Source organism: Scyliorhinus torazame, chromosome 8 (assembly GCF_047496885.1).
Source record: "Scyliorhinus torazame isolate Kashiwa2021f chromosome 8, sScyTor2.1, whole genome shotgun sequence".
Taxonomy (NCBI): Eukaryota; Metazoa; Chordata; class Chondrichthyes; order Carcharhiniformes; family Scyliorhinidae; genus Scyliorhinus; species Scyliorhinus torazame.
Window position 1 is genome coordinate 60,607,993 of NC_092714.1, and position 24,637 is coordinate 60,632,629.

A 24,637-nucleotide genomic window follows, 5' to 3' on the forward strand; every position below is an offset into this window, starting at 1 on the left:
AGGACTCTGGATCTCTTCACTGGGCCGTTGAGTACCCTTACGTTCCAGGTGACTATCCTGGTGGGGGGCTTCTGTCCCCTCGCTCCTGTGGGATTAACCATACTTACCTGGTGGACGCGCCCCTGCCCTCCGGGGTTTCCCTTTGTTAGGGGGCCGTCCAGGTTGGCCGCTGTCACTGCTCTCTCTATGCGGTCGGGTCCCTGCGCTCCGGGGTTTCCCTTTGTCATGGGGCCGACCAGGTTGGCCGCTGTCACTGCTCTCTCTATGCGGTCGGGTCCCTGCGCTCCGGGGTTTTCCTTTGTCCCGGGGGCACCCGACATGGCCGCCCGCTGTGCGTCCGCCATGCGGGTAGTCCCCTGCACTCTGGGGTCTCCCTTCGCCCAGAGACCGTACTGGGTGGGTGCTTGCAGCGATTCCTTGTTTCGAGCCCTTGGTTGTGGCACTTTGTAGCCCAATTCCTTTTCCAGCCCTGTTTTTCCCTCCTTCCCTGTGTCCCCCCCCCCCCCCCCCCCCCTCCCGGTCTCTCCCCTTTCCCCCCTCTCCCTTGTACCACTCCTTTGTCCCTCTTTCCCCTGTTCCTGTCCCAGTTTGCTCTCCCGTCTCTGTTGAGTGGTCCCCCCCTCCTCCAGCCTGGCGCTTTCCCTCCTGTTGGGGGTGCGCTGCGGCCCTGCTTTGTTGCATGCCCCCGGCGCTAGCTTTCCCGCTAGTGCGGTGGCCCCCCTCTCGGGAGTTACTGTCTCGCTTCTCCCCTGCCCGGCCTCTACGGTTTTCTGCCCGCTCTTCCCCTATCCTACCCTGCACCCCTCATGCTTACTCTCTCTTCTCCGCTACTCTTGTTCCCTCGTGCTGGGGCCTGGCCTCCCACCTGAAGCGGTCCCTCAGGCAGTGGTTTGCTCTTTGTTCAGGGTACGCCCGCCGTGACGGGAGCGGGGGGACCTGGCGTTGCCTCATCCCTCCCCTCCCCCCGTCAGCGTGTTGTTGCCCCTTGCCAGGGGCCCCTCATTTCTACCCTCGCTGGTGGTTTTCCAGCCCAAGTTCCTCGACAAACTTGTTTGCTTCGGCAGGGGCTGTAAAGAAGTATTCTCTTTCTTGGTATGTGACCCAGAGTTTCGCTGGGTACAGCATACCAAAACGCACGTTGCTCTTGTGAAGAGCTGCTTTCACTCTATTAAACTCGGCCCGTCTCCTGGCTCGGTCTGTCCCAATGTCCTCGTAAATTCTAATGGCATGTCCTTCCCATTTGTAGGTTCTGTTTTTCCTGGCCCAGCGTAGGATTGTTTCCCTGTCTTGGTACCGGTGCAGTTTAGCTATAACTGCTCTCGGGTGTTCCCCTGCTTTGGGCTTTGGGCGCAGCGACCGGTGTGCTCTGTCCATTTCTGGTGGGCTGGGAAAGGTTTTCTTCCCCACTAAGTTGCCCAGCATCTCGGCCACGTATGTCGTGGGGTTTCTACCCTCGATCCCCTCTGGTAGACCCACTATCCTGACATTTTGCCTCCTCGAGCGGTTTTCCTGGTCGTCCACTCTGCCCTTCAGGCTCCCCTGTGTTGTGCCCAGTCTCGCCACCTCCCTCTCCAGGGCCGTGATCGGGTCGCTCATGTCAGTCGCTGCTTTCTCCAGCTCCTTGATGGTCGCCTCTTGGGCTTCCAGTTTCTTCCCTTGGGCGCCCAATTTCTCCTCTGCTCTGCCCAGGGCCTGCTGCACCTCCGTCAGGGCCTTGGCCATTGCTGCCTGCACTGCGGCCTCTATGTCTGCCCTAGCCTCTGCCTTGTTTACCTGCTGATGTTCCCTCAGCGCATCGGCAAAGGCTGCCTTCCAGTTCCAGCTCCCCCCTGGCCCCGGGGGAGACTGCACCTGTCTGCCCAGCTCTTTTTGATGCGGCGATACTTCCGTTCTGCCGCTTTGCTCACTGATTGGCTTGTCTGAACTGGCTCGCCCATTGCCCCGCCTGCCTTTGGTCCCTCTGCTTTGGCTCCCTTCTGGCACTTTTTCCCCCTTTTTTTTTCCTCCTCCCCTCTTATTTATTTATTTATTTTCTCTCCCCCACCCGCCCTTCCCTTTTTCTTCTCCCCTCCCTTCTCTCCTTTACCACTTTATTTTTCCCTCTTTTATAAAATTCTTCTCAGGTGAACTTGTTTTGGGTGAGAACAAGAAAAGTGCAAAAATAATTTTTTAATTTTTTAAAAAAGTTTTAAAAGTTTAAAAGTTTTCTTTTCAGAGTTTTGTTGTTGCAAAAGTTCTTTTTTTCCTTCCTTTTCCCTCATTCACCCAGGTCGAGAGAGAGAGAGAGTGGCTTCTGGTCCGGAGTCCCTCTTTGTTCCTGCCTCGTGGTGTTCGCCGCCGGCAGGGGGGGTCGGTCGGTCGGTCCCCGCTGTTGTCCCCGCTGCTCGGTCCAGGCCACCGCTCGACGCACCCTGCACTCTCCTGCTGGGGGGGGGTCGATCACTCCTCCGTTCCTTCCTCCCTGCAGGTTCGGCCCCCGCTTCAGTCCTGGCCACCGCTTCGGTCCTGGCCGCTGCTTCGGTCCTGGCCCCCGCTTGGCCTGCCCTGTGCTCTGTTGCTGTGCATGGGGCGGGGGGGGGGGGGGGGGGGGGGGGGGGGGGGGGATGCCACCAGATCGCTCCTCTCCCACGGGCCCAGTTCCCCTGCTCCCGATTTCGCGGGAAACTTTTTTTAAAAATTGTTTTAATTTTTTAAATCCGGAGGCCTCCTGAAAAAGCCCCGACTTTGTGGAACAGCGGGAGGCTTTTTGCTGCAACCGCTCCGCTCACGAACGCCACTGGAAGTCTCCGTCCCACTTCAATATTAACGAAATAGTGGCCTTTGACATCGTCGGGGGCAGCACCCCTCTCTCCCTCGCCTCATTAAAAACCTTGACCAGCAACAGCCCTGATATCCCAGAGAATTCCTTGTAGAATTCTACCGGATACCCGTCCGGCCCCGGGGCTTTACCCGACTGCATTGCCTTCAAGCCCTCAACTATTTCTTCGGCCCTAATCGGGGCCCCCAGCCCATCCGCCAGCTCCCTGCCCACCCTTGGGAAGGTCAGTCCATCCAAAAAGCGTCTCATCCCCTAGGGCCCCGTGGGGGGTTCCGAGCGATAGAGTCTGCTGTAAAAGTCCCTGAACGCCCTTTTTAGCCCAGCCGAGTCCCCTACCAAATTCCCATTCCCATCAACCACCCTCTCTATTTCCCTGGCCACCTCCCTCTTCCTATGCTGCTATGCCAGCATTCTGCTGGCCTTCTCCCCATGTTTGTAAAACGCACCCCTCGCCTCTCTAAGCTGCTCCACTGCCTTGCCTGTGGACAACACCCCAAAATCAGCCTGCAGCCTCCGACGTTCCCTTAAAAGCTCCATCCCTGGGGTTGCTGCTTACCTCCTATCTATCTGTAGGATCTCCTTAACCAGTCGGTCCATCTCTGCCCTATTCGTCCTGTCCCTATGAGCCCGGATCAAAATCAGCTCCGTTCTCACCACTGCTTTCAGTGCCTCCCAGACCACCGCTGCTGAGACTTCCCACATGTCATTGACCTGCAGGTAGTTCTGCATGCATTTCCTCAGCCTCTCGCACACCGATTCGACCGCCAACAAGCCCACGTCTAATCTCCATTGCGGGCGCTGGAAGCTCTCCTCACTAACCTGCAGTTCTACCCAGTGTGGGGCATGATCCGAGATAGTGATGGCCGAGTACCCCGTGTCCAACCCCCCGCCAGCAAATCCCTGCTCAAAATGAAAAAATCAATCCGGGAATAAACCTTATGCACATGCGAATAAAAAGAGAACCCCCTCCCCGTCGGCTGCCTAAACCTCCATGGGTCGACCCCCCCCCCCCCCATCTGCTCCATGAAACCTAACAATTCCTTTGCCATTGCTGGCACCCTCCCCGTTTTCGAACACGACCGGTCCAGGCCGGGGTCGATGACCGTATTAAAATCCCCTCCCATCACCAGCTTGTGCGAGTTCAGGTCAGGTATCATCCCCAGTACCCTCTTTATGAATTCTACGTCATCCCAGTTTGGCGCATACACGTTAACCATGACTACCTTCCTCCCCTCCCGCTTGCCGCTCACCATGACATAACGCCCCCCCCCCCGGTCCGAGACATTATTGCCCACTCGAAATTGCACAGTTCGTACAGATTCAGTGCATCCCCAGGGCTGTGGCGACCAGGATGAAGGTCAACAATCCTGATTGGATTCCAATAGCCATTGGCTGCAGGTGGTGAAAGTCAGACATGTTAGCATGGTGCATACCCCCGTGCCCAACCAAGTCCACCGGGCTACAGGGTGGCCCCAGTCTCCACTGAAACGGCATCAAAACACTCCCTTCCTAACAGCACTCTAGGTACACCTACAGCGAATGGACGGCAGTGATTGATTGATTGTCAGTGGTTCAAGAAGGCAGCTTACCACTGCCATAGATGCTGGCCTAGCCAGTGACATTCACATCCCGTGAATAAATAAACAAAAACAATTAAACACTGACCTTGCCAGTGGCACCCACATTCTGCGAACAGATAAAAAATGCCGATCAGCTGAAGCAGCATGCTGCAGCCAAATAATCCCACAACCAATGATTCAAGTCAAAGCTCTGCAGTTCTTCTACATCCAACAGTGAACAGTAGTGGGGAATTAAGCAATTAATGGGAGGAGGAGACTCCATAATGTGTATATGGAGTTCATGTGAGTACAAAAGACATTCTGATCCATCCAAAGGGTTTTGACAAAGTAGGGGTACAGCGGATGTTTCCTCTTGTGGGGCAATCTAGAATGAGAGGCCATGGGCAGGATTCTCTGTTTGCCGATGCCGAAATTGTGAAACGCGATTGGGTGGAGAATAGGTTCCAATGCCAAAATCGTGACGGGCCCCAGATTGCAATTCTCCATCATCTCAACAGTAACGTCAATGCGTGCCGGGACGCATGCACAGTAAACACCGTTTGCACATCATTAACGGACACGAGCCAGTATTCTCTGGGGCCTCCACGATTCTCATCCTCCGATGGGCCAAGTTCGTGACGGTGCAGTTCACTTGTGCTTTTAAAAATAGTGGAACCTGCGTCATGGCTGATGAGGGAGAGAGAGGAGGTAGGACACAGGGAGGAGCGATTGTGGACTGCCGGGCCGGACACTGGCCGGGCTGGCTGGGGTGTGGGGGGTTTGGTGACGGAGGAACAGGCCGAGTGGCCGGGGTGACCCCCATGGGAGCGTGCCATCGAGGAAAAAGTAACAGCCGCCCAGGATTGAAAGCCAGCCGTCCAACAGGCTGTGGAGGAGGAGGTGCCAAGGAGGCGCCACATGAGGCCTTGCGTGTACCGCAGCACCTTTCATTTGAGGACCCGCCGGACCGGGCATGCCGTCGAAGACTCTGCCTGAGCAGGGAGACAGTGCAACATATCTGCCAGATGATAGCACACCTGGCACCGCGGGGGTATGGGGGAGGACAGCCGCTCCCAGTGGCCGTCAAGTTGACGGTCGCTCTCAACTTTTCTCTTTAACAAACATTTTATTAAGGCATTTATGGTTTTATAACAACAAAAGATACAAATACAAGTGTAAACATAATTCAGTACGTAACACCCCCCTCCATCTTTTCTCACTATTCCCGCCTAAACTAACCTAACTCCCCTGTCCCCCTTAATCCCTAAACCCCCCCCTTATTGAATCTGCGAACAGTTTAGTTTTCCCCGAATCGCCCTCAACTTTTACACAACAGGGTTCCTCCAAACACCAAGTGCGGACCTGTCCAGGATCTCACAAACCTCGGTGCACAGGTGCATCCGCACCGTCAGGCGCTATAAGCCCAGGCGGCTCAATGCATCCATTTCAATGTGGACTGAGCCCACCAGGATGCCCGGGTGCCAGAATTTGCTCCGGGTCCAGGGGGTGATTGATGGGATGCATGTCCCCTACGGGCTCCTGCATTTGTCAGGCCGCTCTACTCAAACCAAAAGGGGTTTCAATGAACGTGCAACTGATACGTGACCATCAGCTGCGCATCATTGACTTCTGCGCCCAATACCCGGGCACTGTGCACGACGCCTTCACCCTGGCACACTTGACGATTGCTGACATGTTCGAGATGCCCCCCGCCTGGGGTTATTGGCTACTGGGTGATAGCGGTTATCCGCTGCGGTCATGGCTGACACGGAGACCCGCTAAAATTGACGCCCATACAGCAACCAGGAGCGTGATCAAGCAGTGTTTCAACTTCCTGAAGATGTGCTTCAGGTGCCTGAACCACTGTGGAAGGGCCCTCCTGTGTGATGCAGAGAGGGTCGCCCGCATCGTGGCAGCCTGCTGTGGCCTCCACAGCATCGCAGTGGGGTGATGTGCTGGAGAAGGAGGAGGAACACCAGGCCTCGTCCGACGTGAAGGATGCGGGAAGGGCGAGGATGAGGAAGACATGGGGCCCAGGCAGCCAAGGGAGGCTGCACGATGTGTGCACCACCGCTAACGCGTACGGGAGACTCTGATCACCTCCAGGTTTACCAACTAGGTGGGGGAGACTGGCCAGAGGCATTGTCACAGCTTCCCACCCCCACAACACCTCACTACACCCCCCCCCCCCTCCCCCTGCCTCCATGACACATATCTGCCGCACTGCGGGTGTGGGCCCAGGGTTGGCAGTAATAGTGAGTCTGGTCCATGGGATGGATGATGATGGCAACCCGCTTTGCGAAAGAGCTCTGGTGCACCACATCGTATGACAACGTCTGACTCCTGCCCATTGTAGCAGTTTCCACCATCTACCTGGGTAATCTCTGCATGCCATTCCAACATACGGTCCCATCGAATCCCTGGGGTGACGGTGGTGGGGACGGTCGGGGGAGGGGTAGGTGGGGGTCACTCACAACGCCCATTCCCCATCCCCCCCCCCCCCTCTCTGGCCAGCCCAAACCAGCCCACCCCTCACAGCCACCTGACAGAGCAACGAGACAGGTTGTGAAAGTGGTAACAGGTGTTTAGTGTGAACAATATTTACAGGTTTGTGCCCTAGCCCCAATAACTAAACTGTGCCCTGCACCCGTGCCAACTTAACTAGTGTCTAATTTTCTGGCCTTACGGGCCCTAACGCTATGGCTAGATGGTTCCCCAGATGGTACAGCAGGAGTGGAGGCGGCCTGCTCTGATTCCCGCCCTGCAATCTGGGTCCCCATTAGCGGGCATCTTCTAAGGCGCCTGTATGGGCCTGGCTGCTGCTCAAGCGTCTCAGGGTGTGGTGCCGCCCTGTTCTGCCTGATGCCCACCCGATGCACCAGGGACAGGAGGGGGGGGAGTCTGAGATGCTGCTGTGTTACAGCACCTCCCCTGAGGGCGTCACCGGCATGGGCCCCATCATCTCTTCCTCCCGACAGCCCCGGGCTACTCCATGGGATGGGGGTGTGAGGGGAGCTATCACCCAAGGTTCCCCCGCCACCTCGCATTGCCAGTCCTGGAGGCCCACTCTGGTCTTGGCCAGGGTCCGCACACTCGCGGCCAAGGAGCACAGGGAGTGGCCCAGCGCCACTTCATCCATTTACTGTGCCACGACCTTCTGGGTCTGTGCCACATCAGCCAGTGACTGGGCCACCTCCCTCACGCCTGTGCCAGATTGGCCAGCGCCTGGGCAATGCCGCCGACGTTCCCAGCCATGGCCTGCTGTGACTGGGCCAGGCTGAGGAGCACCGCTGAGATTTCCAGGTAGCTCAGGCACATGGCTGCCTGTGAGGTGGAAACCCTGTCCTGGGCCTCAGCCAGCGGCTGCACAGAATGCCCCAGGCCTTGGACACGATGATACATAGGCAAAACCGTCGCACCCAATGCCTCCAACATGGACCCGTGCATGTTGGCCTGGGTGGCACGCTTTGTCGGCATCATCTCCTGCTCCTGCATGAGGTTGGACTCCTCGAACTGCACCTGTTGATGCTGGATGCTCGCCGACAACCCCTCATATAGTCCCTGGCTCTGAGACTGCATCCCACGATTGATGGGACTGTCTGTTGCAGAAGCCCGAAACCTGACTGAATATCAGTGTTGTACCAGCAATTCAATGCTAGACGATGAGAAAGAGTGAACAGAGGCTTTATTAACCGAGAACCTGCCTGCCTGTGAGTTCAGTAATAATGAGTGCCGCCCACAGGTGGCCAGGTCTATATACAGCCCCAGGGGGGCGGAGTCAGAGGCGGAGCCCACCGGGGCTCCTGTACAATACATGGTGGTAGATGGTATTACTATTTCCTGGTCATAGGCCACAGTATTAAACAGACAGGGTAGATCATATTATCATTTCCTGGCCATAGGCCACAGTACTAAACAGACAGTTTATACTATGGTGAATACATTCACCACATTCACCCCCTGTTAAAAAAAATGAAGTCTGGCGGGGGTGAAGTGGGGATCATCATATATTCAGCTCTGGCGGTGCGGCGGGTGCGGGCGCTGCAGTTGATGATTCCGAGAGCGTGTTGCCTGGAGCTTCAGTCCGGCGTGTCGGCGTTGGTTGAGGATAGGGGGTAGGCAAGGGGGTGGTGGATGGCGGAAGTGTAGGCGTCGGACAGTACAGGAGCCCCAGGGGGCGCAAGGAGCATGGGGGGTGGCGGTAGGCGGCGGGGGGGGGGCGCGTTGGCCGGGGAACCAGCGGGCGCCAGGTCCTGTAGGGAGACCGTATCTTGCCGTCCATCTTGGTGTGTGACATAGGCGTATCGGGGGTTGGCGTGCAGCAGCTGGACCATTCGACCAGGGGCTCGGTCTTATGGCTCCTCGTATGCTTCCGGAGAAGGACGGGCCCCGGAGTTGTCAGCCAGGATGGAAGCGAGACCCCGGAGATGGACTTCCCAGGGAAGACAAACAAACGGTCGTGAGGGGTCTCATTCGTGGCTGTGCAGAGGAGCGACCTTATGGAGTGGAGCGCGTCAGGGGGGACCTCCTGCCAGCAGAGAATCTGGAGACTTCTAGACCAGAGGGCAAGAAGAACGGCCTTTCATACCGTCACGTTCTCCCTCTCCACCTGCCCGTTTCCCTGCGGGTTGTAGCTCGTAGTCCTGCTCGAGGCGATGCCCTTACTGAGCAGGTACTGACGCAGTTCATCGCTCATAAACAATGTGCCCCGGTCACTGTGGATGTATGCAGGGAAAACGAACAGGGTGAAGATGCTGTGCAGTGCCTTTATAACAGTGGCCGAGGTCATGTCGGGACAAGGGACAGCGAAGGGGAAGCAGGAGTACTCGTCAATGACGGTCAGGTAGTATATATTGTGATTGGTGGACGGGAAGGGCCCTTTGAAGTCAATACTGAGGCGCTCAAAGGGCCGGGAGGCCTTTACCAGATGAGCCTTGTCTGGCCGATAGAAGTGCGGTTTGCACTCTGCGTAGACGTGGCAGTCCCTGGTCATGGCCCTGACCTCCTTGGTGGAGTAGGGCAGGTTGCAGGCCTTAATAAAGTGGGTAAGCCGGGTGACTCCCGGGTGATAGAGGTCATCGTGGATAGCCCGAAGTCGGTCATCTTGCGCGCTGGCGCATGTGCCGCGGGACAGGGCATCTGAGGGCTCGTTGAGATCCCCAGGACGATACTTGATAGCGTAATTGTAGGTGGACAGTTCGATCCTCCACCTCAACATTTTGTCATTTTTAATTTTGCCCCGTTGTGCGTTGTCAAACATAAAGGCTACCGATCGGTGACGAGCCTGGTTCAGGGTGGCGGCCAGGGCGACGTCTGACGCATCGCTCTCTACCTGGAAGGGGACGGACTCGTTCACCGCGTGCATTGCGGCCTTAGTGATATCGGCCTTGGTGCGGCTGAAGGCCGAGCGGGCCTCAGCCGTCAGGGGGAATATCGTGGCTTTAATAAGTGGGCGGGCTTTGTCCGCATAGTTGGGGACCCACTGGGCATAGTAGGAGAATAGCCCCAGGCATCGTTTGAGGGCCTTGAGGCTGTGGGGAAGGGGAAGTTCCGTGAGGGGGTGCATGCGGTCGACGTCGGGCCCTAGGACTCCGTTTTCCACGACATAGCCGAGGATGGCTAGCCGGGTTGTGCGGAAAACGCATTTCTCCTTGTTATATGTGAGGTTGATGGATTGGGCGGTTTGGAGGACCCTCTGAAGGTTGGCGTCATAGTCCTGCTGATCATAGCCGCAGATGGTGACATTGTCCAAGTACGGGTATGTTGTCCGCAGTCCGTATTGGTCCACCATTCGGTCCATCTTTCTCTGGAAGACCGAGACCCCATTAGTGACGCCGAAAGGGACCCTGAGGAAGTGGAAGAGTCGGCCGGCTGCTTCAAAAGCCTTGTAGTGGCGATCTTCCGGGCGGATCGGGGGCTGGTGGTAGGCTCACTTCAGATCTACCATGGAGAAAACCCGGTATTGCGCGATTTGGTTGACCATCTCCGCAATGCGGGGGAGGGGGTACGCATCCAGTTGCGTGAACTGGTTTATGGTTTGGCTGTAGTCCATAACCATCCGATTCTTTTCCCCGATCCTGACAACTACCACTTGTGCCCTCCAGGGGCTGTTGCTGGCCTCAATGACCCCCTCCCTCAAGAGTCGCTGGATCTCTGACTTGATAAAAGTCATGTCTTGAGCACTGTACCGTCTGCTCCTGGTAGCGACAGGTTTACAGTCGGGGGTGAGGTTCGCGAAGAGCCGGGGGGAAGGGGGGGGGGGGCGGGCGGCAACCTTAAGGGTCGCGAGGCTACATACCGTGAGGGGGGGGTAAGGGTCCGCCGAACTTTAGGGTCAGACTTCGGTGACTGCGTTGGAAGTCTAGTCCAAGCAGTAGGGGGGCGCAGAGGTGAGGGAGGACATACAGTTTAAATTGGGTGTACTCTGAGCCCTGTATCGCGAGGTTCGCGACACAGTATCCCCGAATCTGTACCGAATGTGATCCGGAGGCAAGGGAGATTGTTTGGGTCGCGGGATAGATGTGGAAGGAGCAGCGCCTTACCGTGCGGGATGGACTTGGCTCTCTGTGCTCCCGGAGTCGAAAAGACAGGGGGTCTCGTGCCCGTTGACCCGGACGACCATCATTGAATTTTTCAGGTGCTTTTGCTGCGACTGGTCGAGGGTGACTGCGCCGAGCTGCGGGTAGTCTGCGTGGTCGGAGGTATCGGAGTCACAAGATGGCGGCCCCCACGAGTCGCACATGTCGGGCTGAGTTGAATATGGCGACCAAGATGGCCGCCCCCATGAGTCGCACGTGTCGGGCTGCGTGAAAGATGGTGCCCCCCACGAGTTGCATGAGGCGGATGACGCGTCTGAAGGGGGCGTTCCAGACCGACACGCAGACACATTGCAGGGTCTGTGGGCCTGTGAGTCCGTGGATTGGGCCTGGTACGCTTTAGACTTCGGGGCTTTATGTCGGGCCAGACAGACTCTGGCCAAATGTCCCTTTTTGCCGCAGTCGCTGCATGTTCTGGTGCGGGCTGGGCAGCGCTGCCGGGGGTGTTGGCCTTGAACGCAGAAGTAGCATGGCGGACCCCCGGTCTGGACGGGCAGCCGCGCGGCACAAGCCTGTGACGAAGTCGGACCTGGTGAGGGCCATGTCGGTGGTGCCCACGAGGGGTTCGCTGGGTCTGCGGGGAACGCGCTGAGGCTCTGGTAGGCCACTTCTAATGAGGTGGCTAGTTTTACTGTGTCCTGCAGGTCCGAGGCCCCATTTTCCAGCAGTCGTTGCCTGACGTAGTTAGACTGGACCCCAGCCACGTAGGTGTCCCGGATCTGCAGCTTCATGTGCTCCTCGGCCTTCACATCCTGGTAGTTACAGTTTCTGGCGAGTAGGGTCAGGGTCTCCAGGTACTCGTCTAGCGATTCCCTGGCGCGTTGACAGCGGGTAGTGAGAAGGTGCCGCGCGAACACTTCGTTTACAGGCTTCACGAAACGCTCCTTCAACGTCGCGACAGCCGCATCGTACGTGTCGGCTTTCTCAATCATCACGGAGATTCGATGGCTCACCCGGGCGTGGAGGAGGCGCAGCTTGAGGGCGTCAGAGGGAGGCGTTTCAGAGGAGTCGAGGTAGGCCTCGAAACAGCGGAGCCAGTGGGAGGAGATCCCCTTAGCATCTGTCGCTCGTGCGTCGAGGTCGGGTTTATCAGGCTTTAGAGCAGCTTCCATAGTGATGTCTTCGGTTAATAAATTGTTGTACAATCAATTCACTGGAAGACGATGAGAACGAGTGAACAGAGGCTTTATTAACCGAGAACTTGCCTGCCTGTGAATTCAGTAACAATGAGTGCTGCCCACAGGTGGCCAGGTCTATATACAGCCCCGAGGGGGCGCAGCCAGAGGCAGAGCCCACCGGGGCTCCTGTATAATACATGGTGGTAGATCGTATTACCATTTCCTGGCCACAGGCCACAGTACTAAACAGACAGTTTATACTATGGTGAATACATTCACCATACAGGTCGTGGATAGCACGTTCAGTGAGTTGGTCACACCGCAGATTAGGATTGGTGAGGGAGACAGGGAATGGGTGACCTAAAGGCAGAGAAAGAGCAGGAAGGCAGTGCAGGTGTCCCCTGCGGTCACCTCCTTCCAAAACATGTATACCGTTTTGGATACTGTTGGGGGAGATGACTCACCAGGAGGAGGCAGTAGTAGCCAGGCTCATGGCACCGTGGCTGGCTCTGCTGCACAGAAGGGTGGGAAAAAGACTGGCAGGGCCACAGTCATAGGGGATTCAATCGTAAGGGGAGTAGATAGGCATTTCTGTGGTCGAAAACAAGACTCCCGAATGGTATGTTGCCTCCCGGGTGCACTGGTCAGGGATGTCTCAGATCGGCTGCAGGACATACTGAAGGGGGAGGGTGAACAGCCAGTTGGCGTGGTGCATCTCGGCACCAACGATACAGGTAAAAAATAGGATGAGGTTCTACAATCAGAATTTAGGGAGTTAGGAGAAAAGTTAAAAAGTAGGACCACAAAGGTAGTAATCTCAGGATTGCTACCAGTGCCACGAGACAGTCAGAGTAGAAATTCAAGAATAGTCAGAATGAATACGTGGCTTGAGAGATGGTGCAGGAGGGAGGGGTTCAGGTTTTGGGGACATTGTAACCGGTTCTGGGGGCGGTGGGACCATTACAAATCGGATGGTCTACACCTGGGCAGGACTGGCACCAATGTCCTAGGGGGTGCTTTTGCTAACACTGTTGGGGAGGTTTTAAACTAATGTGGCAGGGGGATGGGAACCAGATTAGGAAGTTAGAGGTCAGTAAAGAGGCAGCAACTAAAGCCAGTAAGGTACTAGATAATAAACTCAATGTGACTAAGGGGAAGAGTAGACAGGGAAGAGATGATGAACGCAAAGGGACAGGTGGTCTGACGTGCATTTGTTTCAATGCTAAAAGTGTAGCAGGTAAGGGAGATGAAATTAGGGCTTGGATTAGTACCTGGGAATATGGTGTGATTGGTATTACTGAGACTTGGTTGAGGGAAGGGCAAGACTGGCAACTAAATATCCCAGGGTATAGATGCTTCAGGAGGGATAGAGAGGGACGTAAAAGGGGTGGAGGAGTTGGATTACTGGTCAGAGATGATATCACAGCTGTGATCAAGGAGGGCACTATGGAGGATTCGAGCACTGAGGCAATATGGGTAGAGCTAAGAAATAGGAAGGGTGCAGTAACATTGTTGGGACTTTACTACAGGCCTCCCAAAAGCGAGCGTGAAGTAGAGGTACAAATATGTAGATAGATTATAGAAAACTGTAGGAGCAATAGGGTGGTCGTGATGGGAGATTTTAACTTCCCCAACATTGAATGGGACTCATGTAGTGTTGGAGGCGTGGATGGAGCAGAATTTGTAAGGAGCATCCAGGAGAGTTTTTTAGAGCAGTATGTAAATAGTCCAACTCGGGGCCATACTGGACCTGGTATTGATCCCGGCCAGGTGGTTGAAGTTTCAGTCGGTGATTACTTTGGGAATAGCGATCACAATTCCGTAAGTTTTAGAATACTCATGGACAAAGACGAAAGTGGTCCTAAAGGAAGAGTGCTAAATTGGGGAAAGGCCAAGTATAACAAAATTCGGCAGGAGCTAGGGAATGTGGATTGGGAGCAGCTGTTTAAGGGTAAATCCACATTTGAAATGTGGGAGTCTTTCAAGGAAAGGTTGATTAGAGTGCAGGACAGACATGTCCCTGTGAAAATGAGGGATAGAAATGGCAAGATTAGGGAACCATGGATGATGAGTGGAATTGTGAGACTAGCTAAGATGAAAAAGGAAGCATACATAAGACCTCGGCGACTTAAAACTGATGAAGCTTTGGAGGAATATCGGGAAAGTAGGACAAATCTCAAACGCGCAATAAAGAGGGCTAAAAGGGGTCATGAAATATCTTTGGCTAACATGGTTAAGGAAAATTCCAAAGCCTTTTATTTGTATATAAAGAGCAAGAGGATAACTAGAGAAAGGATTGGCCCACTCAAAGACAAAAGAGGGAATTTATGCGTGGAGTCAGAGGAAATGGGTGAGATTCTTAATGAGTACTTTACATCGGTATTCACCAAGGAGAGGGACATGACGGATGTTGAGGCTAGGGATGGATGTTTAAATACTCTAGGTCAAGTCGGCATAAGGCAGGGGGAAGTTTTGGGTATTCTAAAGGCATTAAGGTGGACAAGTCCTCAGGTCCGGATGGGATCTATCTCAGGTTACTGAGGGAAGCGAGGGACGAAATAGCTGGGGCCTTAACAGATATCTTTGCAGTATCCTTGAGCACGGGTGAGGTCTCGGAGGACTGGAGAATTGCTAATGTTGTCCCTTTGTTTAAGAAGGGTAGCAGGGATAATCCAGGGAATTATAGACCTGTGAGCTTGATGTCAGTGATGGCAAACTGTTGGAGAAGATACTGAGGGATAGGATCTATTCACATTTGGAAGAACATAGGCTTATCAGTGATAGGCAGCATGGTTCTGTGCAGGGAAGGTCATGTCTTACAAACCTAATAGAATTCTTTGAGGAAGTGACAAAGTTAATTGATGAGGGAAGGGCTGTAAATGTCATATACATGGACTTCAGTAAGGCGTTTGATAAAGTTTCCCATGGCAGGTTGATGGAAAAAGTGAAGTCGTATGAGGTTCAGGGTGTACTAGCTAGATGGATAAAGAACTGGTTGGGCACCAGGAGGCAAAGAGTAGTGGTGGAAGGGAGTATATCAAAATGGAGCAAGGTGACTAGTGGTGTTCCACAGGGATCCGTGCTCGGACCACTGTTGTTTGTGATATACATAAATGATCTGGACAAAGGTATAGGTGGTCTGATTAGCAAGTTTGCAGATGATACTAAGATTGGTGGAGTTGCAGATAGCGAGGAGGACTGTCAGAGAATACAGCAAAATGGAGAAAGATTGGAGAGTTGGGCAGAGAAATGGCAGATGGAGTTCAATCCAGGCAAATGCGAGGTGATGCATTTTGGAAGATATAATTCAAGATCAGACTATACGGTCAATGGAAGAGTCCTGGGGAAAATTGATGTACAGAGAGATCTGGGAGTTCAGGTCCATTGTACCCTGAAGGTGGCAACACAGGTCGATAGAGTGGTCAAGAAGGCATACAGCATGGTTGCCTTCATCGGACAGGGTATTGAGTACAAGAGTCGGCAGGTCATGTTACAGTTGTATAGGACTTTGGTTAGGCCACATTTGGAATACTGCGTGCAGTTCTGGTCGCCACATTACCAGAAGGATGTGGATGCTTTAGAGAGGGTGCAGAGGAGGTTCACCAGGATGTTGCCTGGTATGGAGGGTGCTAGCTATGAAGAAAGGTTGAGTAGATTAGGATTGTTTTCGTTGGAAAGACGGAGGTTGAGGGGGGACCTGATTGAGGTCTACAAAATTATGAGAGGTATGGACAGGGTGGATAGCAACAAGCTTTTTCCAAGAGTGGGGGTGTCAATTACAAGGGGTCACGATTTCAAGGTGAGAGGAGGAAAGTTTAACGGAGATGTGCGTGGAAAGTTTTTTACGCAGAGGGTGGTGGGTGCCTGGATTGCTTTGCCAGCGAAGGTGGTAGAGGCAGGCACGATAGCAACATTTAAGATGCATCTAGACAGATATTTGAACGGGCTGGGAACAGAGGGAAGTAGATCCTTGGAAAATAGAAGACAGGTTTAGATAAAGGATCTGGATCGGCACAGGCTGGGAGGGCCGAAGGGCCTGTTCCTGTGCTGTAATTTTTCTTTTGTTCTTTTTGTTATTCACCACCTGTCGATGCTGGATGCTTGCCGACCACCCCTCATATAGTCCCTGGCTCTGCGACTGCATCCCACGATTGATGGGACTGTCTGTTCCAGAAGCCCGAAACCTGACTGAATAGCAGCTAGTTCCTGGGGTCGGCCTGCCCTCCAACCATCTGACCCCTCAGGTTTTCCTACCTCCACCTGCCATACCGGATTAGTTGCCTGGTGCACACCAGAGAGTGTCCCAGGAGCCTGTTCACTAAAGTGCCCAACTGAGGGGAGTGTCTCTGGGATGGTGGAGGGTGTTGGAGACAGCTGTGACGGGAAATGTGTGTCATCCTCCGACTCAGGCTCCGTGGTCTCCTGAAGGTTGTGTGGGGGTGGTGTAGGGTGAGAGTGGTGTGGGCTTGATGTGGGGGGCGAGGGTGGTGTGTAGGTTCTGTGGGGGGAGAATGATATTGGTGAGGGTTGACACACGTGTCATGGAGAACCGCAACTAAGCGGGGTCTCACTTCCTCGCCCACAGCCGAACTCCACATTGACCACCTTCCTTTTCTCCGCGCCGCCGACCATGTCCAGAGCCCTCTGCTCTGCCACAGTGAGGGGCCCCAGGTCTGGCAGTCCCCCTCCTGTCTTCTCCCGCTCCTGGGTGTTGTGCGCGGCCTTCTCCTGTGGGGGGGGGGGGGGGGGGGGGGCACATGTACACACTGCACTCCCCACACACACCATTCCAGCCAACAAGATGGCAATGAGGAGAGCAGCCCCAAGATTCACGGATGCCGAGGTAGAGACCCACCTGAACGCGGTGGAGGAAGGTGACCCTGGCCCATAAAGGAGGCTGCCAGCTACCACTGCTGACAGGTGGCAGGGGCGGTCAGCACCGTGGCCAACGTCGTCTGGACTGGCCAGCAATGCCGAAAAAAATGGGGGGTCAGGGTGAGTAGGCAACACTGTGCCCTGGCACCAACCCCCGTCCCACACACCCGTGACCCTACCCCCCTCCCCCCACCCAGAGGGCTGCAGCTTAGCAGCCTCCTGAGTGTCAATCGCAAAAACAGGCACATTTCTCATTAGAATCAATTGTGTCCCACGTGGCTCCGGTGCTATCCCCTTAACAGTAGCGGAATCGGTCCAGCTGTGGCGCCAGTTTTGCTGTTGTGAAACTCCACGAATTCTGCGTCGGCATCAACATTTAGTATCAGAAATGGATAATCTCGCCCACAGTTTTAGGATAAGGGATAACAGATTTCAAACGGAGATGAGGAGAAATTATTGCTCTCAAAAGGTTGTGAATTTGTGGAATTCACTGCCCCAGAGTGCACTGGATGCCAAGATATTGAGTAAATTTAAGTAATAGATAGGCAGATTTTAAATTATTAATGGGTTGAGGACTTATGGAGAATGGGCAGGAAGGTGGAGTTGAGATCAGCCGTGATTGTATTGAACGACAGTGCAGTACTGAGGGGCTGAATTGCCTACTCTTGCTCCTCTTTCTTATGTTATTATCTTCAGTTAGAAGTTTTGACGAGATGGTTATTCCTGACCTTTTTCTACGGTCCCCACCAATATAGGTGGCAGCTTTTAGCAATTCAATTCACTTCACTGGATATGAAAAAACATCTGAATCCAGCAGACTCAACTTCCCAGCTGCAATCTGAAGATCTGAGCTCCGGAGCTAACCAACCGGTTCCAGTAAAGGTACAGCACTGTCATCTATCCTACAATGTGAAAAAGTGCCCAAGGATGTTCTATCCACTAAAAGCACGTCAAATCTAGCACAGACTACTCTGAATCAGCGGAAAAGTTACCACCCACCCACTCCCACCACCATTAGCAGACCATTACTCCAGACTGTAGTTGTTGCAAATATCTAGTTCATGGATCATATTAATCTTTTAGAGTCAATTTTTAGTGCTGGGTTTTAAAGAAAAAAATGACAGCTCAAAATGTTACCCATGTTTGTTTACTAAAGGCAGAATAGAAGAGATAAACATATAAAACACCAGGTGGGCTTACGCAGCTAAAGAACATTGAGGCATCTGGCCCGGGATTCTCCTTCCTGTCACGATTTCTGGTGCCACGTGCCCCTGGGATTCTCCGTCTCGCCAGCCAGCCAATGGGGTTTCCCATTGCGGGCAGCCCCACGTTGTTGGGAAATCCCCGGGCTGCCAGCGAAACGGAGAATCCCGACAGCGGAGACTCCAGCCCCATGTCTGCAATCCTTGAAGTAAAGGCAGTCCAGAGAGATGCTTTTGTTTTGAAAAGTAGAGCTAAATTAGTTTAAGGACATTAAATAAATCCTGAAATGTTGTAAAACCTATTTAGAGTACTTCATCAGATCAAAGACAAAATTGTAAATGAGGAATAATTAACCTAAAGATCGGTTTGAGGACATCCCAGAGCAAGCAATATCAAAATGGAGATGGTTGCAGCTTAGGAAGGTTTTCTGCTTTCAATTTATCTGGGTGTTTGCTAAGAGAGTTAGTTGCAGTTTGGACCTCATGTGACTTGCAGCTTACTGAGCGAAGATAATCAAAGTGAATGACAGGTAGATTGCACTGTAAGCAGAGTAAAAACCTAACTTCATCATTGATCACATGGAATGGAGGAAGCTTTGAATCTCAGTTTGAATTTTGTTAGAGTACACAGTGAAAACTTAATTAAAACAAGATGTTTGGATTTCTCTTTAAATGTTAATGGTGTTATGGGCCACGGCTTAGAAACTCCAAAGTGTATCATGAAGTTCACCAGATCTGCAACCTTTATGGTGAATTTGGTTCGGATGAGCACAAAAGCCTTTACTGCAGGTGTGATTCATCAGACTTCCTAGACACTTTAATCAAAACAAGGTTTATTCTAAGAATGTAGTTAACATATGTATATATAAACACAGCAAGATTTTTTAAATCAATTACAAACATAAAGACACCACACAGCTACAGTAATCTATGAAAATGAAAAAATGAAAATCGCTTATTGTCACAAGTAGGCTTCAAATGAAGTTACTGTGAAAAGCCCCTAGTCGCCACATTCTGGCGCCTGTTCGGGGAGGCTGTTATGGGAATCAAACCATGCTGCTGGCCTGCCTTGGTCTGCTTTCAAAGCCAGCGATTTCGCCCAGTGTGCTAAACAGCCCCTTTGTACATAACACTTAATGAATTCCCTTTTATCTGTTCCAATTCAATAACAACATCCAATTAAACCAAACCCCTTTTTCAAGGGCATGGCCCAGCACGTTGTATTCTCACTTGAATGGGACTGGTCCTTTTCCTGAAATTCTGATCCAGTTACAACCAGCAGATTCAAACTCCTTCCGGAAAGCAACTATATTTTTAAAGTTACTAAGGCAGTTAGCCACAACCAATGAGCTTGTTACTGGAACAGCTTTTAAAATGAAAACAGCGAAAAACAGGGAAAACACTTCTTTCTCCTTCTGCAGTCCAAAGCAGTCAAACTGAAACTGAAATCCCCTCTCACCTCACAGCCACAGCCCAATGTGCTACAAGAGACATGATAAGAGACTAAACCTTTCTTAAAGGGACACTCACATGACAATGATTCCTAACTGGATCATAACACTCTTTACAGGATGCACAGCAATAACTCACCAAGGTTTCTGAGGCACAAACTCATCCACCTGGAGGGACAAGAGTAGCAGGCGCATAGGAACATCTCCATGATCCTCTCCAAGTTACACATCATCATGATTAGGCATATATTACATTTCTTCACTGTCACTGGGTCAAAACCCTGAAACTTCCTGCCTAACATCAGCATGGGAGTACCTTGACCACATGGACTGAAAAGGTTCATAAGAATGTTCAAGGTGTGGCCTTGTTAGCACTCATACCCTGGGAGAGAGAAAAGCCAAGGTAGTAAAAATAACAGAGATGGGAAACTTTTGAAGTCAAAAGTAGGCAAAGTGAATGCGTATTAATCCCAGTGCCGAGGCCCAATCCTGTCTGAAATTTTACCCCTATTCAGTTTTAAACTCAGACAAAATAAGAAACATTGAAAAGAAAGACTTGCACTTATATAGTGCTTTTTACATTCTTAGGATGTCTCAAAACACTTAACAACAAGAAAAGCACTCCTGAATTATAATCACTGTTAAAATGTAGAAAGCATGGTACACACTAATGAAATCAATCCGGATCCTGGGCTGGATTCTCCATAGCCCGACACCGAAATCGTGATCAGCGATTGGGTGGAGAATGGATTCCGACACCGGAATTGGGGCCGGTGCCGGTTTGATGCCGGTCCACCGTGTTCCGCCCCCCTCCAAACCGGCATCATCATGACGCACGCCGTGCACCATTTCAACGCTCTTGGCGCATCATCATCAGCGATGCTCCGCCTCTGATGGGCCGAGTTCCCGTCGTGTGGTCCCAAGCGTGCGGGAACCCGGCGTGCCGGCTGTGGACTATGTCCAGCGCCGCCACACTTGGCTGGGATCTGTGCCGCTGGCCAGGGGGCTCCTGCTAGGGCTGGAGGGTGTTCAGGGGATGGTCAGAGGTTGGCTGTGGCGTTGCAGTTGCCGGATTGGGTTCGCGCACGGCCGGCGCCATGGTTTACGGCACGATTAGTGCAGGTCGTCAGCCGTATGCATGCGCAGCCCGGGACCTGACCATTCTCCGGTCGTTTTCGGCGTGATCCACGGGAGTTTCACTTGGCACTGGTGCTAGTCCCTCACCAGTACCGGAATCAGTAAGAGTTTCATGCCGATTTTTCAGTCATGGAAGTCCACACATGCTCCGCTGGCGTCAATACTTAGTCCCCCAAACGAAGAATCCAGCCCAATGTCTTTCTTAGCTGTCAGATTTGGGACAAAGCTGTTGCTGGACTTCAAATATGCTTGAGGATCCTTGGCAGCCACCTGAGGGGGCAGACCTTTAATGTCTCATGGAAAGACAGCACCTCCAACATTGCAGCACTCTCAGTACTGCTCTGAGGTGTCAGCCTAGATGATGTGGGTGTTGGTCCCACAATGTACTCAGAGACTAAACTACTTACCCCTGTGCGGACACACTCGTTTTTAAAGGCTTACTGTAACTTTTACAATTTTAATTACAGGAAAGAAAACATGATCAGGAGCCCTTCTGTTTGAGTAGATGTCTGAGAGTTTTTTTTAAACTAAGCATTTTTTGGTGTTAAGGATGGCAGTGCAGCTCAAGCAGAATTATTTTGAGGTTTAGGATATATATATATCTTTGTACAGATTGTCCTAATAGTTTTATGTTTTACACAGAATAATCGGTATTATGTTAGGTACGTATGATTGTGAAGTTGGAGGCAGCTCTTATCAACTGTGTCACAGTTATGTTAAGTGCCATCTGTTCCCTCCCTCCTGCCCAGTCGTCCTTGGATTTCAACTCCAAACATGGTAACCTTTTCTATGCAACTTAGCTCAGTTGCCAAGACAAATTCTTCTCTCTCCTTGCGCACACACACATATGCATTCACTGCTTTCCCTCTGTCTGTTTGGGCTATTGTGCGATTAACTCAAAATCGTAAATCTCCCAAGTTTGACTTTGGGGCAAAAATGTTAAGGGATAACTCAAGTTTAATCGAAACTATTTTGTACGACAATCTTGAATGTAATGTTTTGAAAAATGGCAGTGAAGGAGCGATCTACCACTTGGCCAATGTTATGTTTACACTGGGCTACATGAGTGGCAGTGGTTTTTTTGGTCTAGTTTATATATTCAGTCTTTTAGGCGTTGGGTTCTTCATTCAGTCTATTTGGGGCTGGGTCGATGCGTGCGGGGTGGATATTTTTATGTGGTGTCTGTTACTTTTTGTGCTGTGTTTGCTCCAACTGGCGCACATTGGCTACCGGCTGAGGAAAGTGACTTTCGAGGAAGACTTCGCTAATCTTTACAAAGCCTTGTTCCGGCCTCTGGATGTGCCGCTGACCGCCTACAAGGAGATCGTGAGGTGCTGCGATGCCGAGGTGACGAGTCTTGCCTGCGACCAGAACTATGCAGTGGAGGGCAAAACCGCTATCGACCGCTTGTCTCTGCTGCTGGCAGGCAGGTAGGTGGAGAGAGCCCCTTTCAAACTGTGTGGCGTTAAACACACACACATATCTTCAGGGGCATGGGAGAATGAATGTTGGTGTTTTCACTCACTTCGTCGGTCGTAGCTGAAGTCAACATTGCTTTCACTTGCCATTGCTTTAATATTTAAGCAGTTTTAGCAATTGTTTTGCTAAATACTCCAGTTAAACCTGTAGCACTGTTGCTTCACAGCGCCAGGGTCCCGGGTTCGATTCCCGGCTTGGGTCACTGTCTGTGCGGAGTCTGTTCATCCTCCCCGTGTCTCCGTGGGTATCCTTCAGGCGCTCCGGTTTCCTCCCACATCCTGAAAGACGTGCTGTTAGGTGAATTGGACGTTCTGAATTCTCCCACTGTGTACCCGAACAGGCGCCGGAATGTGGCGACTGGGGGATTTTCACAATAACATCATTGCAGTGTTAATGTGAGCCAACTTCTAATGTGAGGCCTCCTTCTGCACTGTAAATTCTATGATAATCTATGAAACTTGTGACACTAATAAAGATTGTTATTAAAATAGACACCCCCCATGACACAAACGTATGTGTTTTAATCGACAACATTGTATTCCGATTCTTTTACTATAACTGGTGGGGGGAGGGGGGTACCCATTTATTGACTTTAAAAAGCTTCAGTAGTCAATGTTCACAAATGAATTATTTAATTTCCGTCTGCCATCTCAGATTTGCACTATTCTGTAAGAAAAATAACATTTATCTTGCATGGTGCCGAATCGGGGGCTAAGATTAAGCACAATTTATGCTGTAACTTGATTTTATTTTGGTTTGACCATAAATGTCTCAGTTTTTGATTCAGTTCTGAGTTTAAATAGAATACATATTGGGAACCTAATAATAGTGCTGGAAAGTTGAGAATGGTTGCTGAAGTATATCTATCCTCAGCAGAGTTGCATATTTCAGTGTCCCCCTTGTGCATTGGTTTTTTTTAACATAGAATTTACAGTGCAGAAGGAGGCCATTCGGCCCATCGAGACTGCACTGGCTCTTGGAAAGAGCACCCTACCCAAGGTCAACACCTCCACCCGATCCCCATAACCCAGTAACCCCACCCAACACTAAGGGCAATTTTGAACACTAAGGGCAATTTATCATGGCCAATCCACCTAACCTGCACATCTTTGGACTGTGGGAGGAAACCGGAGCACCCGGAGGAAACCCACGCACACACGGGGAGGATGTGCAAACTGGTGGAATGTATGTTTTTCAAAACATTATTTAAGCAGTTCTAACATGGTTTGCTGCCCTTTTTTCCTCAGTGTGGAGAGTACGTTAATTATTGGCCAAATACCATACAAAGTTTTACCCTCTTCTTCCTTTAATGGATGAATAAAGGCAGTTCAAGTTACGGATCTCGGGTATACTGATAATGCAAAGTGATGACAATATCATGCAGAGACTCAGATTGGTTAAGTGCAGGTTCAGCCTGCAATTCATGAATTTCCAATCTCATTTAGGTCACTGAAGTGGGACTATAAGTAGAAACTGGGCATTTCCCCAGAGGGCAGAAGAGAAAGTGACAGGTGCATCAATCTAAACCAAGATCTCAGATGCAGAGATAAGAGAGGCCAGCAGTCTTCCTCTGCAGCAAATGCAGCAGAGAGTGCCATGAGTGGGCTTCACAGCCACACCAGGCCATACTTAACATTGAATTGACCACCACAGCGCAAACACTTTGCAGGTCAGTAATCCCATCACTACCTCTCTGGAAATGAGTTTCTCCACTGAGAGTTCAGCCAATCCAGCCTTCTGGACAGACATAGGTGCCCGGTATAACCGGAGCCTGAAGGAAGCTGCATGTGATTAAAGTTACCACTATTATTTCAAGTATTATTAATTTATTTTATTTTTCTTCATTTCCTTTTACTTTCTTACTAAAATGCTTGATTATCTTTCGAGCTTCATTTTGATAAAGGCTACGCATCCAAAATGTCATAATCTGTCTTTTGCTTTACAAGGTATTGTCTGACCTGTTGGGTAGTTCCAGCATTTAATTTCTTTATTTCAGATTTTCAATGTGTAGAGTTTTCCACGTTATTGTTCCCTAATATCATCCAGTGGGTCTGTAGCCAATTCATTGTAATGACTTTTCCAATTCTGAGTATACCTTTGTGGGTTTGTTGAATATCAGAAGATCTGTTATCGTCATGAGCCTAAAACAAACCTTTTAATGGTGACTGATGACATACTTCACACAAATTGCTGACCTTGCCAGCGACACATTGTGTGAAAGGGTGAAAACATGACCTTTGCAATGTAGTGCATCTCATAATTTACCTTTGCAGTAAGTCTGGATTCCTCCAAAGAGGATTCAAATACCATTTACAGTGTCACAGCTTACCCCAACATAGCTCTTTGCTCGCTCTCTTTGCAGTTATCTTGATAAAGCTTCACTTATTGAACTGACAGCTAGT

At 51.5% G+C, this 24,637-nt stretch overlaps 1 protein-coding gene across 4 annotated transcripts in view; it reads left to right on the forward strand.

The window, feature by feature from the left end:
- Positions 1-21,521: 21,521 nt before the first annotated feature.
- Positions 21,522-24,637, forward strand: part of popdc2 (popeye domain cAMP effector 2) — a 32,737-nt gene continuing 29,621 nt past the window's right edge. For all 4 annotated transcript variants that reach the window (XR_011948656.1, XM_072513702.1, XM_072513700.1 and 1 more), the window contains exon 1: positions 21,522-22,186. Coding sequence is in view for 3 of the 4 variants with exons in the window: in XM_072513702.1 (XP_072369803.1) it covers positions 21,531-22,186 (656 nt within the window). In the remaining variant the exon portion in view is untranslated. The remainder of the gene's footprint in view (positions 22,187-24,637) is intronic.